The sequence below is a fragment of the Danio rerio genome, chromosome 20 (assembly GCF_052040795.2).
Source record: "Danio rerio strain M-AB ecotype USA chromosome 20, GRCz13ab, whole genome shotgun sequence".
Classification (NCBI taxonomy): domain Eukaryota; kingdom Metazoa; phylum Chordata; class Actinopteri; order Cypriniformes; family Danionidae; genus Danio; species Danio rerio.
This window is the reverse complement of record NC_141040.1, coordinates 55,279,897-55,292,500: the sequence shown is the minus strand read 5'-3', so window position 1 is coordinate 55,292,500 and position 12,604 is coordinate 55,279,897. Positions and strand designations below refer to the sequence as shown.

The window sequence follows — 12,604 nt, the reverse complement described above, 5'->3', positions numbered from 1 at the left end:
GATGCGACTATAAACATATAATCGTGACATTCAATATTACGACGCTATTCTTTGATTAATTGGACGATTTTAACAGCTAAGAGTCTCAGCAGATTGATCAAGTGTTTAAATTAAAGAAGAAAGATGTCGGGAAAAGAGCGGATCGACATTTTCCCCTCTAGAATGTGAGTATTGTTGCTCATACAGTCAATTAATTTCATTGATATTTGAAAAAACGACGTGACAGTGTCTGATATAGCGATATTTAATATGTTTATAGACTCAGAAATCAGTCAAAACACGATGATATTCGGTTTTGATTGCGCTGGAGTCCTCTTGGTATTATGATATATTAATTTAGCACCGACAAAACTTCATTATTTCATAGAATCAATTCATATTTGCGTATTATTGTTACACAATCTCATAACATTTATTAATCATGCTGTATGATATGTGTTTGAATGTATGTAACTTGTATAATGCAGATAGCATCAATATAAATAAATAATATTTAGCTATGACGATGTTTTGAGATATTTTGAAGATGAAACTTAGTTGTGCAGTAATTTTAGAGCTCTTCACAGAAGAGGAAGTCATATTCACAGTCATGTGAGCCCTTCCTCACTGTTGTACACAATCTGTTGACTATAGCTAAGTTATACGGGTGATTAGTATTGCGGGTGTTTACTAGCTAAATAACTCATTCATTCATTCATTTTCGGCTTAGTCCCTTTATTAATCTGGGGTTGCCACAGCGGAATGAACTGCCAACTTATCCAGCATATGTTTTACGTAGCGGATGCCCTTCTATATGCAACCTAACACCGGAAAACACCCATACACACTCACATTCACACACACATACACTACGGGTTATATGGTTCATCCCTTTGTCACATATAACAGGCCTGTAGCCAGCCTGGTGAAAAGTTTGGTTCTTTTTTTTCTCAAATAGTTGACCCTTTTGCAGTTATTCACCTTATTTTTTGTTCAATAATGAGGTTTAAATACTGCAATTTAGTGACATTTAAAGGACTGTTTTAGCTGAATTAGCTTTTCAGATAATCATCATAACCACAATAATATTTTGCTCAATATTTAGAATAAAAAAAATGAAAAATACTTGGTTTTAAAAAATACAAATGACATCATATATCATTAGAAAAAGAGGAGTTTGTTAATGTAAAATAAGGCCAGCACATTCAACTTTTCCTCAGTCAGAATTTGACTATCTGAATAATAGAAACATTAAAAATATCTCTGTCAATAAAGTAGAGCCTCACAATTTTTCTAAATCTCTTGTAAAAAAAAAATAATAATTAGAAGTTCATGAATAACAAAAACAGCCTTATTTATACAAATAACTAAAAGGTTTAAAGCATCAAATGCGACCCGTGTTAAAGTTAATTACAAGTTTAAGTTAATATTAACTTTAACAAGGGCCGCATTTGATGCTTTAAACCTTTTAGCTATTTATTTGTTCTTTCAAGAATAAGGTCCAAGATTCAGAATAAAAGTTACTTGTAGTACAGATGACTTGGCTTACGTCAAAGTCGGTGTTTTCTTGCACAGCTGGACGTTGGACTATAATTGTTTGCAGGGGTGTAGTGGACATTTTAAAAGTGTGTGTGTGGGGGGTGGGGGTTGCTGCTGTATGAAATCCAAAAGTTTACATTCTTAATTATCTGTTTTTAAATGGTCTGTCTTAAAAAGTTGTTTGCAGTTATTGGAAGTCTTCTTTGATGGGTTATTTTTAATATTTATGATGGCATAGCAGTCAAAATAAGACAAATGAGCTCATGTATGGGACAAATTCTGGATCTTATATCAGTAGGTCTTTCTCTTAATTGCATAATTGTGTATATAAAAACAAAATCAAACATGGAGAGCCTCAAAAACCCTTTTGTATGAGGAACTACTTTCTTCCATCTTGGATTTAAATCATAAGCTGGCAGTTAAACAGTTAAGAAAGCATCTTTTAAACTTTAGATCTGTAGTGTGTGCTTTTTGCTGGCTGTATGTGTGCGGAGTAATACACAGAGGGTAAAGAGGCTGTAGGAGTTCTGATATTGCAGAATATCGCACGGCTATCAGCCAATCAGATTTGAGAACCAGACAAAACTGTTGTATAAATAAATAAATATATATATATCAAATCTAATTATTCTTTGGACTGTGGGAGGAAACCCATGCAGAACGTGCAAACTCCACAAAGAAATGCCAACTGACCCAGCCAGGGCTCGAGCCAGCGAACTTCTAGCTGTGAGGCTAACGTGTTACCCACCACTGCACCACTGTGTTGCCCCTAAATAACTCACTCCCTCTATATCTATTTTCCATCTTTGCCTTTTGAATCATACATGATAAGTCTAAAATTACTTGTGTGTGTGTGTGTGTGTGTGTGTGTTTACTCTGGTTTTGTCTCTTCAGGGCTCAGACCATTATGAAAGCTCGTCTGAAAGGAGCTCAGACTGGCCGCAGTTTGCTGAAGAAGAAATCAGACGCTCTGTCAATGCGATTTCGGCAAATTCTGCGAAAAATCATTGAGGTTTAACACCACACCTGTGCTTTTATTTGACACAGTTGCTTTCATTTTAGTCACTGGCTTATAAAGAGCTCAAATAAATGTTTAAATCTCTCAGTAAATAGACTATTTACTTTTTAAACAGCTATATACGAACATCTTTAGGAATAGAAAGATATTACATTTTAATTCAAATGAGGTGTTGCAAAAGTAAATAAATACAAACTTCTAAATTCTATGTATTTTTTTGTGTTTTACTCTGTTAAAATGTATTAAAATTAAAATCAACTGTTATGGAAACAGCCAGATTTATTATAGCTATGATGTTAATATCACTTAAACAAATAGAACTGAATATTATTAGTTAATAACTATATTTAAACATTGTTTATATACGATTAAAGCTACTGATCAGATTACAGCAATGATTTTAAAATTCATCATTCATAACTTTTCTTTTCGGCTTAGTCCTTCCAGCTGCAACCTATCATTGGGAAACATCCATACACACTCATACACTACGGACAATTTAGCCTACCCAGTTCACCTGTACCGCATGTGTTTGGACTGTGGGGGAAACCGGAGCACCCGGAGGAAACCCACGCCAACATGGGGAGAACATGCAAACTTCACACAGATACGCCAACTGACCCTGTGGGGGCTCGAACCAGCGACCTTCTTGCTGTGAGGCAAATGTGCTACCCACTGAGCCACCATGCAGCCTTGATTTAAAAATTTTCTTTAATAATTTCCTCAAATATATTAATTTGAGTGTACTAATTTTTAATAATTATAATAATATTATAATTATTAAACAGTTATAGCTATTAAAATAAAAGCTTGCTCATCTAACATCTTTAGGAATAGAAAGATAACACATTTCAATTCAAATGAGGTAAAAAAAAAAAAAAAAAAACTAGTAATTTTTATATTTATTATGGTTCTTCAGATTTTTTCTCTCACTCTGTTAAATGTATTAATTTTAAAATCAACAGTAATGAAGATTATTACAGTTATGATGTTAATATCACTTAAATACAACTGAATACTATTAGTTAATAGCTCTATTTAAAAAATAGTTATAGCAACTAGTAATAGAATATGTATTCTAGTAAAAGAATATGATTTTAACATTTTCTTTATTATTTTCCCCTAACATATTCATTTGGGTGCACTAATTTTTGCACTGTGATCTTAGTTTTTTGCTCAATTAGTTCTAGTTTAGGCTTTGGTACTGACTAATTTAATGTACATGCAGATATATTACTATAAAGCATCCTATATAAAGTATTAATTTAAAACAAGAGATATGCAAGGAGTGTACTCATTATTCTGAGCAATATATACAGTTGAAGTCAGAATTATTAGCCCCCCTGGATTATCAGCACCCCTGTTTATTTTTTTCGCCAATTTCTGTTTAATGGAGGGAAGATTGTTTCAGCACATTTCTAAACATAATAGTTTTAAAAAATATTTCTAATAACTATTTATTTTATCTTTGTCATGATGACAGTAAATAATATTTTACTTGATATTTTTCAAGACACTTCTATACAGCCTAAAGATACATTTAAAGGCTTAACTAGGTTAATAAGGTGAACTAGGCAGGTTAGGGTAATTTGGCAAGTTATTCTATAATAATGGAAAAACAAAGTAGAAACAAATCAGAAAACAAATATAGCTTAAAGGGGAAAATCATTTTGTCCTTAAAATGTTTCTTAAAAAAATTAAAAACTGCTTTTATTCTAGCCGAAATAAAACAAATAAGACTTGTTTTTAGAAGAAAAAATATTATCAGACATACTGTGAAAATTTCCTTGCTCTGTCAAACATCATTTGGGAAATATTTAAAAAAGAAAAAAAAAAATCAAAAGGGGGCAAATAATTTTGACTTCAACTGTATACAGTTCCCTTCTTTTTCAAATATTTCCCAAATGACTTTAAACAGATTCAGGAATTTTTCACAGTATTTCCTATAATTTTTTTTTCTTCTGGAGAAAGTCTTGTTTGTTTTATATTGGCTAGAATAAAAGCAGTTCTTAATTTTTAAAACCCATTTTAAGGTCAATATTTGTTTTGGATAGTCGACAGAACAGCCCACTGTTATACAATGACTTGCCTAATTACCCTAACTTTACCCTAATTACCCTAGTTAAGCCTTTAAATGTCACTTTAAGCTGAATAGTGGTATCTTGAAGAATATCTAGTCGATTATTATGTGCTGTCATCATGGTTTTAATGTCTTTTTTCATCTTGCAGACTAAGACGCTGATGGGAGAGGTGATGAGAGAAGCTGCCTTTTCATTAGCTGAAGCTAAATTTGCTGCTGGTGACTTCAGGTAAATAAAAAATATCATGCAGCAATACTGTAGCTGCTGCTGAAAAAATGCAGATCTCATCAGATGTGTTTGCGTTTTGTACATCAGTACTACAGTCATTCAGAATGTGAACAAGGCCCAGGTGAAGGTCAGAGCAAAAAAAGACAACGTTGCAGGTTAGATTTATTAATATGATAATTTTTTTTGATAACTTTTTTAAAAAATATTATATATATATATATATATATATATATATATATATATATATATATATATATATATATATATTTTTTTTTTTTTAATTTTTAAAAAAAAAATTTTTATCACTATCCTGCATGATCATGATATATTGAATATCAGCATGTCTAAATGAGCGTTGTCTGTTTGTTGTCAGGAGTGACTCTGCCAGTGTTTGAGCATTATCAGGAGGGAGGAGACAGTAAGAGTCCTCTTCTCTTCATGTTTAAAAGCAAATAGAGATACTGGAGATCATATCATTACAGGGGTATTTTGCTCTGTGCAGGTTATGAGCTGACGGGTCTGGCCAGAGGTGGAGAACAGCTGTCTCGACTCAAGAGGAACTACGCTAAAGCTGTGGAGCTGCTGGTGGAGCTCGCCTCACTGCAGGTCACTATCGCTTTGTGCATATTATAACCATGCTTGAATCTGATTGGCTGATGAGCATTCTCATGTGTGTCATTGTTTTGAGGCAGGTTTTTTCCAGAACATTTACATTCTCTGTTCCTAAAATAAATAAATAAATACCAAAAAAAAAAAAATGTGTTGCTTTAAACATATTTTACCATGCTTGATTCTGATTGGCTGATTTGCATTCTAAGGCGTGCCGTTATTTTCAAATAAACACACATGTAAAGTAGTTCCGGCAAGTTTTGAGGTCATTGCAGCTACATATTTACTACGCTAAATGATTTCAGTTATTTATGTATTCATTTTGTAATTTTTCGGTGATGTTTGTGGTGATGCTATAGGTTCACAAACTGCAAATACAAACGTATTTGGCAATACAATAAAACTTTTTACATACAGAAAAATGAGCTAATAAATAGTCCATTCATGCAAAAGATCCGAAAAAATGACTGTATTTAAGGGAATAGGTGAAAATGTGAGGTTAATTTACTTAAACCTCAGACAATGCAAGATGAACGTGACAATTTTTCTGTTGTAGAGCATTAAATAGTTCTATTAACCGAAGCTGTGGTGATTAGTTAAATAATTAAATAATTAGTAGGTGATTAGCTAAATTAAGCTAAACTAATTAAATACCCATAGCTCCTTTAATACATTGAGGGAAAAAGATCAGTATGTGCAAGAAACTGATCACTATTTTAACTATTATTATAGTGCAGGGCTGTTGAATGCTTGATTTTGATTGGCTGATGAGCATAATAAGGCGTGTCGTTATTTTGAGGACAGTTTATTTCCAGAACCTTTACGTTCTCTGTTGCTAAAAAATACAATAATAAATACAACAAAACATGTATTGTGATAAACATTATGATATTTCACCACGGGTTTGCTGAATGCTTGATTCTGATTCTAAGGTGTGCCGTTAGTTTGAGGTAAAAATAGTGAGATTTGCATCGCATTTTTGATTATTAAGAAGCCATTTCTTAAAATAATTTAAAAGATACACGTTCTCTAACAGATTGTGGTATCAAATTACACAGGACAGGTGCATAAAATCTGAGGGGCTTGCCATAAGTTGTTGAAATAAAAGTTTTTTTTTTTGGTGTAGCAAAATTTCAGTCAATATGTGCTGTAATTAATTCTCCTACAGACCTCTTTTGTGACTCTGGACGAGGCTATAAAGATCACGAACCGGCGTGTGAATGCCATCGAGCATGGTGAGATCTCACTCACTCACACACACACACACACACACACACACACACACACACACACACACACAAACACATATATATATATATATATATATATATATATATATATATATATATATATATATATATATATATATATATATATGAAGCTTCATACAGCTTTAAGAACAGGTACTAATGTGACTCTTGTGTTTTGTCCTCGCAGTGATTATTCCCAGAATTGAGCGCACTCTCACCTACATCATTACTGAGCTGGATGAGCGAGAGAGAGAGGAGTTTTACAGGTGAGATCGCAAATGCAATATTAAAATGTGTGTGTGTGATATATGTATGTATATATATATATATATATATGTATGTATAAATAAAAACGAATTGTCTTTGTCATGATGACAGCACATAATATTTGACCAGATATTCTTCAAGACACTAGTATTCAGCTTAAAGTGACATTTAAAGGCTTAACTAGGGTAATTAGGGTAAAGTTAGGGTAATTAGGCAAGTCATTGTATAGCAGTGGTTTGTTCTGTAGACTATCCAAAACAAATATTGCTTAAGGGGGCGAATAATATTAAGCTTAAAATGGCTTTTAAAAATAGAGGAAAAAATATTACTGGAAATACTGTGAAAAATTCCATAATCGGTTAAATATCACTTAATAAAGTGCACAAGAGGGCAACATTTGCTCTCAACTAATGCATGAATAATTTCAGGCTTGACTAATATATATTTATATATATTTGAAAAAAGTCAACATTTGAAGTGAATCAAAAACATTTTCAAAACGAATATTTTACCACGGATGTGTTGAATGCTTGATTCTAATTGGCTGATGAGCATTCTAAGGTGTGCCGTTATTTTGAGGTAGGTTTATTTTCAGAACCTTTACATTCTTTGTTCCTAAAAGAAAAAAATAAATAAATAAATACAACAAAAATGTGTTGCTTTAAATGTAATATATTTCACCATGTGTCTGCTGAATGCTCGATTCTGATTGGCTGATGAGCATTCTAAGGGGTCAATCACACTGAACGCAATATTCCGTTCTGAAAACACGAGGCGTACCACACTGCCGCGTTGCGCTTTTTATGTCGCTAGGCAACGACTGAATCAGCTGCATATTGTACACGAATGTTGCTGTTTATATTGTTATATTTTTAATATTTAACAATATTGTGACATTTATAATTGGTGAGTCATAGAGCTCCGGATAACGCAAAACAGCAACCATTAGTCTGTCCTCTATCTTCAAAAGTCTCCACAGTTATCTTAACACAAACACTGCAGGCACCTCAATGGAAACCCCGCCTCTGCTTTCAATTGATTGGAGAATGAAAAAGATCAGAGTGACGTAGCACGCCTTTTTTCGCTCAGAGATCACCTTTTTCAACTGTGACGACAAAAACATGAGGTGCGCAAGGCACATAAGTAGCGCGCAAAACGCTTGCCGCCATTAGTGAACCATTCAAAAGTGCACCTCTCAGTGCAAAAAGTGTGCTCCACGTGATCGTCCTGTAAAGCTGCTTTTCCACAGCACATGACAAGCGACAGACAAAGGTAATTTAAAACTAAATACAAAATAAAATATTTGACCTCCTGCGACTAGACCATATGCGACCGGCGGACTCGATCTGATGTATTTCAGTGTTGTCCAAGCAGGTCCATGCATGCGGGATGAGAAATAGTAGTTTTTTAGTTTTTTTTTTTAATCAGAAAAGTCTATATTATAAATGAGTAATAAAAACTATTATTTTAATGTTGTCTCCATATTACCTCCAAAATGTTTAGTGGTCTTTGAGTTTCTAGTATCCATTTATTCAATCAACCATGGTGAATTCGCATCATTCGCCCCGCACCATTCGTGCCGCAGGATGTCTATTCGCGCGTTTGCAGTTACTTAAAGGGTCACGAAACACTAAAACACATTTTTTGAGCTGTTGACAGTGGTATATGTGTCCCACACTGCTATAAACACTATTAGGACACCTATATCTCACTAAAAAGTGAAAATTGTTTTTTTTTGCGTTATTTTGAGCAAATTCGTACTTCCGGTTTAAAACTAATTTTTGAAGCTGCGTCATGGCCATGAGATCATAGCGTGTATTCCAGCGTGGAGACTGGACGTCTGTACCTGGGAGTCCCGTATAACGTCTGAGTGTGTTGCATTTATTTATGAGTAAGGCTTGGTTCAAACCAATCAGCGCGCTCCATTATGTATGCGCTGCAACTTCATTAATATGCATGCTAGCTTTCTTAGGGTGCTTTCTACACTTTTGTTTCGGAACGTGTCTCGTTTGCCCAGTTAGCGCGGTTCGATTGGCATATGTGAACAGGGCAATCGCGCTCTGTTCCGCGCTAAAGTAATCGCTCCGAGATCGCTTGAATGAGGTGGTCTCGGCTCGATTGAAACGAACCCTGGAGCGATTGCAGTGAGAAAGCGATCAGATCCGAGCGCGGTTATATCACAGTGTTTTATGGATATGTAATAGGCTTACGGCTATATGAAGAGAGATTCATGAGTAGGGCGGGAAGTTTCGCGAGTCTCCGGATGCCCGCAAACGAGTGATGATCTCCCGGTTATCTCTCTTCTCCCTCCCGGTCCTCAAATAGGCTACGTCGCGCACCCTTCTCACCCCTCCCCACCGCATCTCTCCTCAGACACGTCGCGGGTCACCCTGTCAATCACCACCAAACCACCACCTCTCCTGACAGCTTAGCGGGACGCTGCAAAATAAACCCCCAAAACCCTGACACTCTGACCAATGTGAGGAGAGTTTACTCGCACGTGACTTGTTTTAGCTCTTTTGGTCCGTTTAGAAACTTTGCAGTGTGAAAGCGAACCGCTCCAAGAGCAAAGAGCAACAATGTAACAATTGTAATCTCTGTTTCAGAACAACTGAATCGATTCACAGGTGTGAAAGCCCCCTTAGACTGTACCTGAATTAGTGTTCAGACGGCAGAGATATAACACACGTTGTGTTGCCAAAAGTTGTGGGAAAAAAATAGGAATTGTTTGGAGAAACGGGTCGCCAGTGTTGCTTTTATAATGTGAAGGTTTTGTGTCATTTTCTATCTATGAGAGCATTGCTGGACTCATGTGTGGATCTGTAGACGTGACGCGCGGCAGAATTGCGTTTGTTTGGAACATTTTTTTTTTTTACTCGCCAGCATTTCTCATCAGTGGTGAGATCCGGATTTTCCCTTCCCCGACACTCCCACCCAAACAGAGCTAGACACACCCACTTTCCTGAATTTTTCCAAACTGGAGGTTTAAAAACAACCTGCTGAAACGGGGGGGGGGGTGGGGGGGGGGGGTTTCATGGCCCTTTAACATTTAAATCACTTGACGCTTCTTCTGCGTCTGGTGTGAACACAGCATCAGGCTTGCTATTTTGAGGCAGGTTTTTTTTAGAACCTTTACAAGCTGTTCCTAAAAAATGTAACAATAAATACAACAAAAAACGTGTTTCTTTCAACTTTATATGATAATTTACCATGGGTGTGTTGAATGCTTAATTCTGATTGGCTAATGAGCATTCCAGGGCGTCCAATTATTTCGAGCAAGGCCTATTTCCAGAACCTTTACATTCTCTGTTCCTAAAAAAATATATACATAATAATGAATTCAACAAAACAATGTTGCTTTAAACTATATATGATATTTTACCACAAGTCTGCTAAATGCTTGATTCTGATTGGCTGATGAGCATTCTAAGGTGAGTTGTTATTTTGAGAATGGTGGATCCACTTCAAATGTTGACTACTATATTTACTCACATTTACATCAGTAAATAAACGTAATAATGAGATAAAAATCTGCAGAATTCAAACATACTCATCGCACCAAACACAATAAAGTGAAAATAAGATTTTGCAGCATATTCACCCATGCTTCATCCTTCATCTTCCACATCTCAGGCTGAAGAAGATCCAGGAGAAGAAGAAGCAGCTCCGCGAGCGGACGGAGAAGGAGATCGCCAAACGCCTGGCAGCTTTAGGGCCGATTGCAGAGCCCACAAACATGCTGACGGAGGAGGCCGATGAGGACCTGCTGTTTGAATGAGCTCAAATATCCTACGGGCGCTGAGAGATCTTAACGTGCTGCAAAAAGCATAAGAAAGCATATGCAATTACGAAAAAACACCAGCAGATTAAGACAAGATCCCAACAAACGTGTTGCAAATCTTCATAACCCAAACATATTAATAAGCTGCGCTGCATGTTCTCACAATGCAAACAAATGAATGAGCTGCATTTTCTCACAACACATGCGAATAGCAGGGATCACAACAGAAATGACTCAAGGGGACTCCAAAATACATGACAGACCCGGCTGGGATTTGTGACTCTTGCTCAGTGCAGTTGCAGGTGATCTTTGAAAGGTTAAGGTTTTGTTTATTTTAACATCCCGATTACACCATTCCCATGTGTTTTGTTTATAATCAGCCTCGATAACCTTAACCAAAATAGCCGGGTCTGTCACATTTCAGGTTCCTCTTGAATCATTTCCGTTGTGTTGCATGCTATTTGCATGTGTTGTGAGAAAATGCAGGCGTTTTTTTCTCAATGGGTTTGCGTTGTGACGATTTGCAACACGTTTGCTGAGGATCTTTTCTTAATTTGCTGGCGCTTTCTGTTAACCGGGGTGTCCAAAGTCGGTCCCCGAGGGCCGGTGTCCTGGAGAGTTCAGCTCCAACCCTAATCAAACACACCTGAACCAGCTAATCAAGCTCCTACTAGATACTAGAAACGTCCCGGCAGGTGTGCTGAAGCAAGTTAAAGCTAAACTCAGCAGGACACCGGCCCTCCAGGACTGAGTTTGGACACCTCTGCTGTAAACGCATGCGTTTTCCTAAATTGAAGCACGTTAAGCGCTCTCAGCTTCCTCTGCTTTCCATGTGTGGTGAACAGACGAAGCTCTTGTTTTGTGTATATGTCAGTGCTGTGTCACTTTTTTGGTTTGTTCAGGGTGATTAGAGTATTACTGTAAAACGTGATGATCAAGGAAAGACGCTAGAAGGGTTTTTAACTCGACACAAAGCAAAAGCTGTAAGATAGCTCAACATGAATTCATTCCATGCAGCTGTGCACATCTCCTGCAGATCTTATTGCATGCATGTGTTAACCCAGTGCTCCCTTCTCCGTTAACTATAGTGTGTGTGATAAATGAGTGGAAATATTTCAATGTTAAACAATCCTTACCAAACATCAGCGGTGATTCTTCTCCATGTTCTGTCTCTTCAGTGCAAGTGCGAACCCTTAAACCCGTGCGAAACCATTTTCCTGTTTGATTTCATTTCAATAAATGTTGTAAATGGTCATTCATTCAGTTTCTTGTCGGCTTAGTCCCTTTATTATTCTGGGGTCACCACAGCAGAATGAGCCGCCAACTTATCCAGCAAGTTTTTACACAGCGGATGCCCTTCCAGCCGCAACCCATCTCTGGGAAACATCCACACACACACACACATACACTACGGACAATTTAGCCTACCCAATTCACCTGTACCACATGTCTTTGGACTGTGGGGTACATGTGTAATGACAATAAAGTTGAATCTAATCTAATCTAAACCGCAGCACCCGGAGGAAACCCACGGGAATGCAGGGAGAACATGCAAACTCCACACAGAAACGCCAACTGAGCCGAAAATCAAACCAGCGACCTTCTTGCTGTGAGGCGAACGTGCCACCCACTGCGCCGCCTGTAAATGGTCATTTGCTCGTAATTATTACTATGAATGTTTTGCTGTTTGGGTGCTAAAAAGTAATATTTAACTTTCTAGGGCTTAGTGGCCACATACGTGGACAGCACATTTTAGCTCTTAAGTGGCTATTTAAGATACTTTGAATGTTTTATAATTTGTTACAGACACACGGTGTCATCCTGCAAATGTTTTGCAGCATATGAAATGTCC

The 12,604-nt window shown here is 36.6% G+C and overlaps 1 protein-coding gene across 2 annotated transcripts in view; it reads left to right on the top strand.

The window, feature by feature from the left end:
- atp6v1d (ATPase H+ transporting V1 subunit D) overlaps window positions 1–12,007 on the top strand; it is a 12,062-nt gene extending 55 nt beyond the window's left edge. Inside the window, exons 1-10 of one of the 2 annotated variants that reach the window (XR_015517514.1) lie at window positions 1–164; window positions 2,413–2,530; window positions 4,766–4,845; window positions 4,933–5,000; window positions 5,219–5,263; window positions 5,348–5,451; window positions 6,623–6,689; window positions 6,892–6,970; window positions 10,605–11,340; window positions 11,482–12,007. The exon at window positions 1–164 is cut by the window's left edge and continues 36 nt beyond it. Coding sequence is in view for 1 of the 2 variants with exons in the window: in NM_001167954.1 (NP_001161426.1) it covers window positions 124–164; window positions 2,413–2,530; window positions 4,766–4,845; window positions 4,933–5,000; window positions 5,219–5,263; window positions 5,348–5,451; window positions 6,623–6,689; window positions 6,892–6,970; window positions 10,605–10,749 (747 nt within the window). In the remaining variant the exon portion in view is untranslated. Of the gene's footprint in view, window positions 165–2,412; window positions 2,531–4,765; window positions 4,846–4,932; window positions 5,001–5,218; window positions 5,264–5,347; window positions 5,452–6,622; window positions 6,690–6,891; window positions 6,971–10,604 lie in introns of both variants that reach the window. The other variant, NM_001167954.1, reaches the window with a different exon arrangement.
- Window positions 12,008–12,604: the final 597 nt, after the last annotated feature.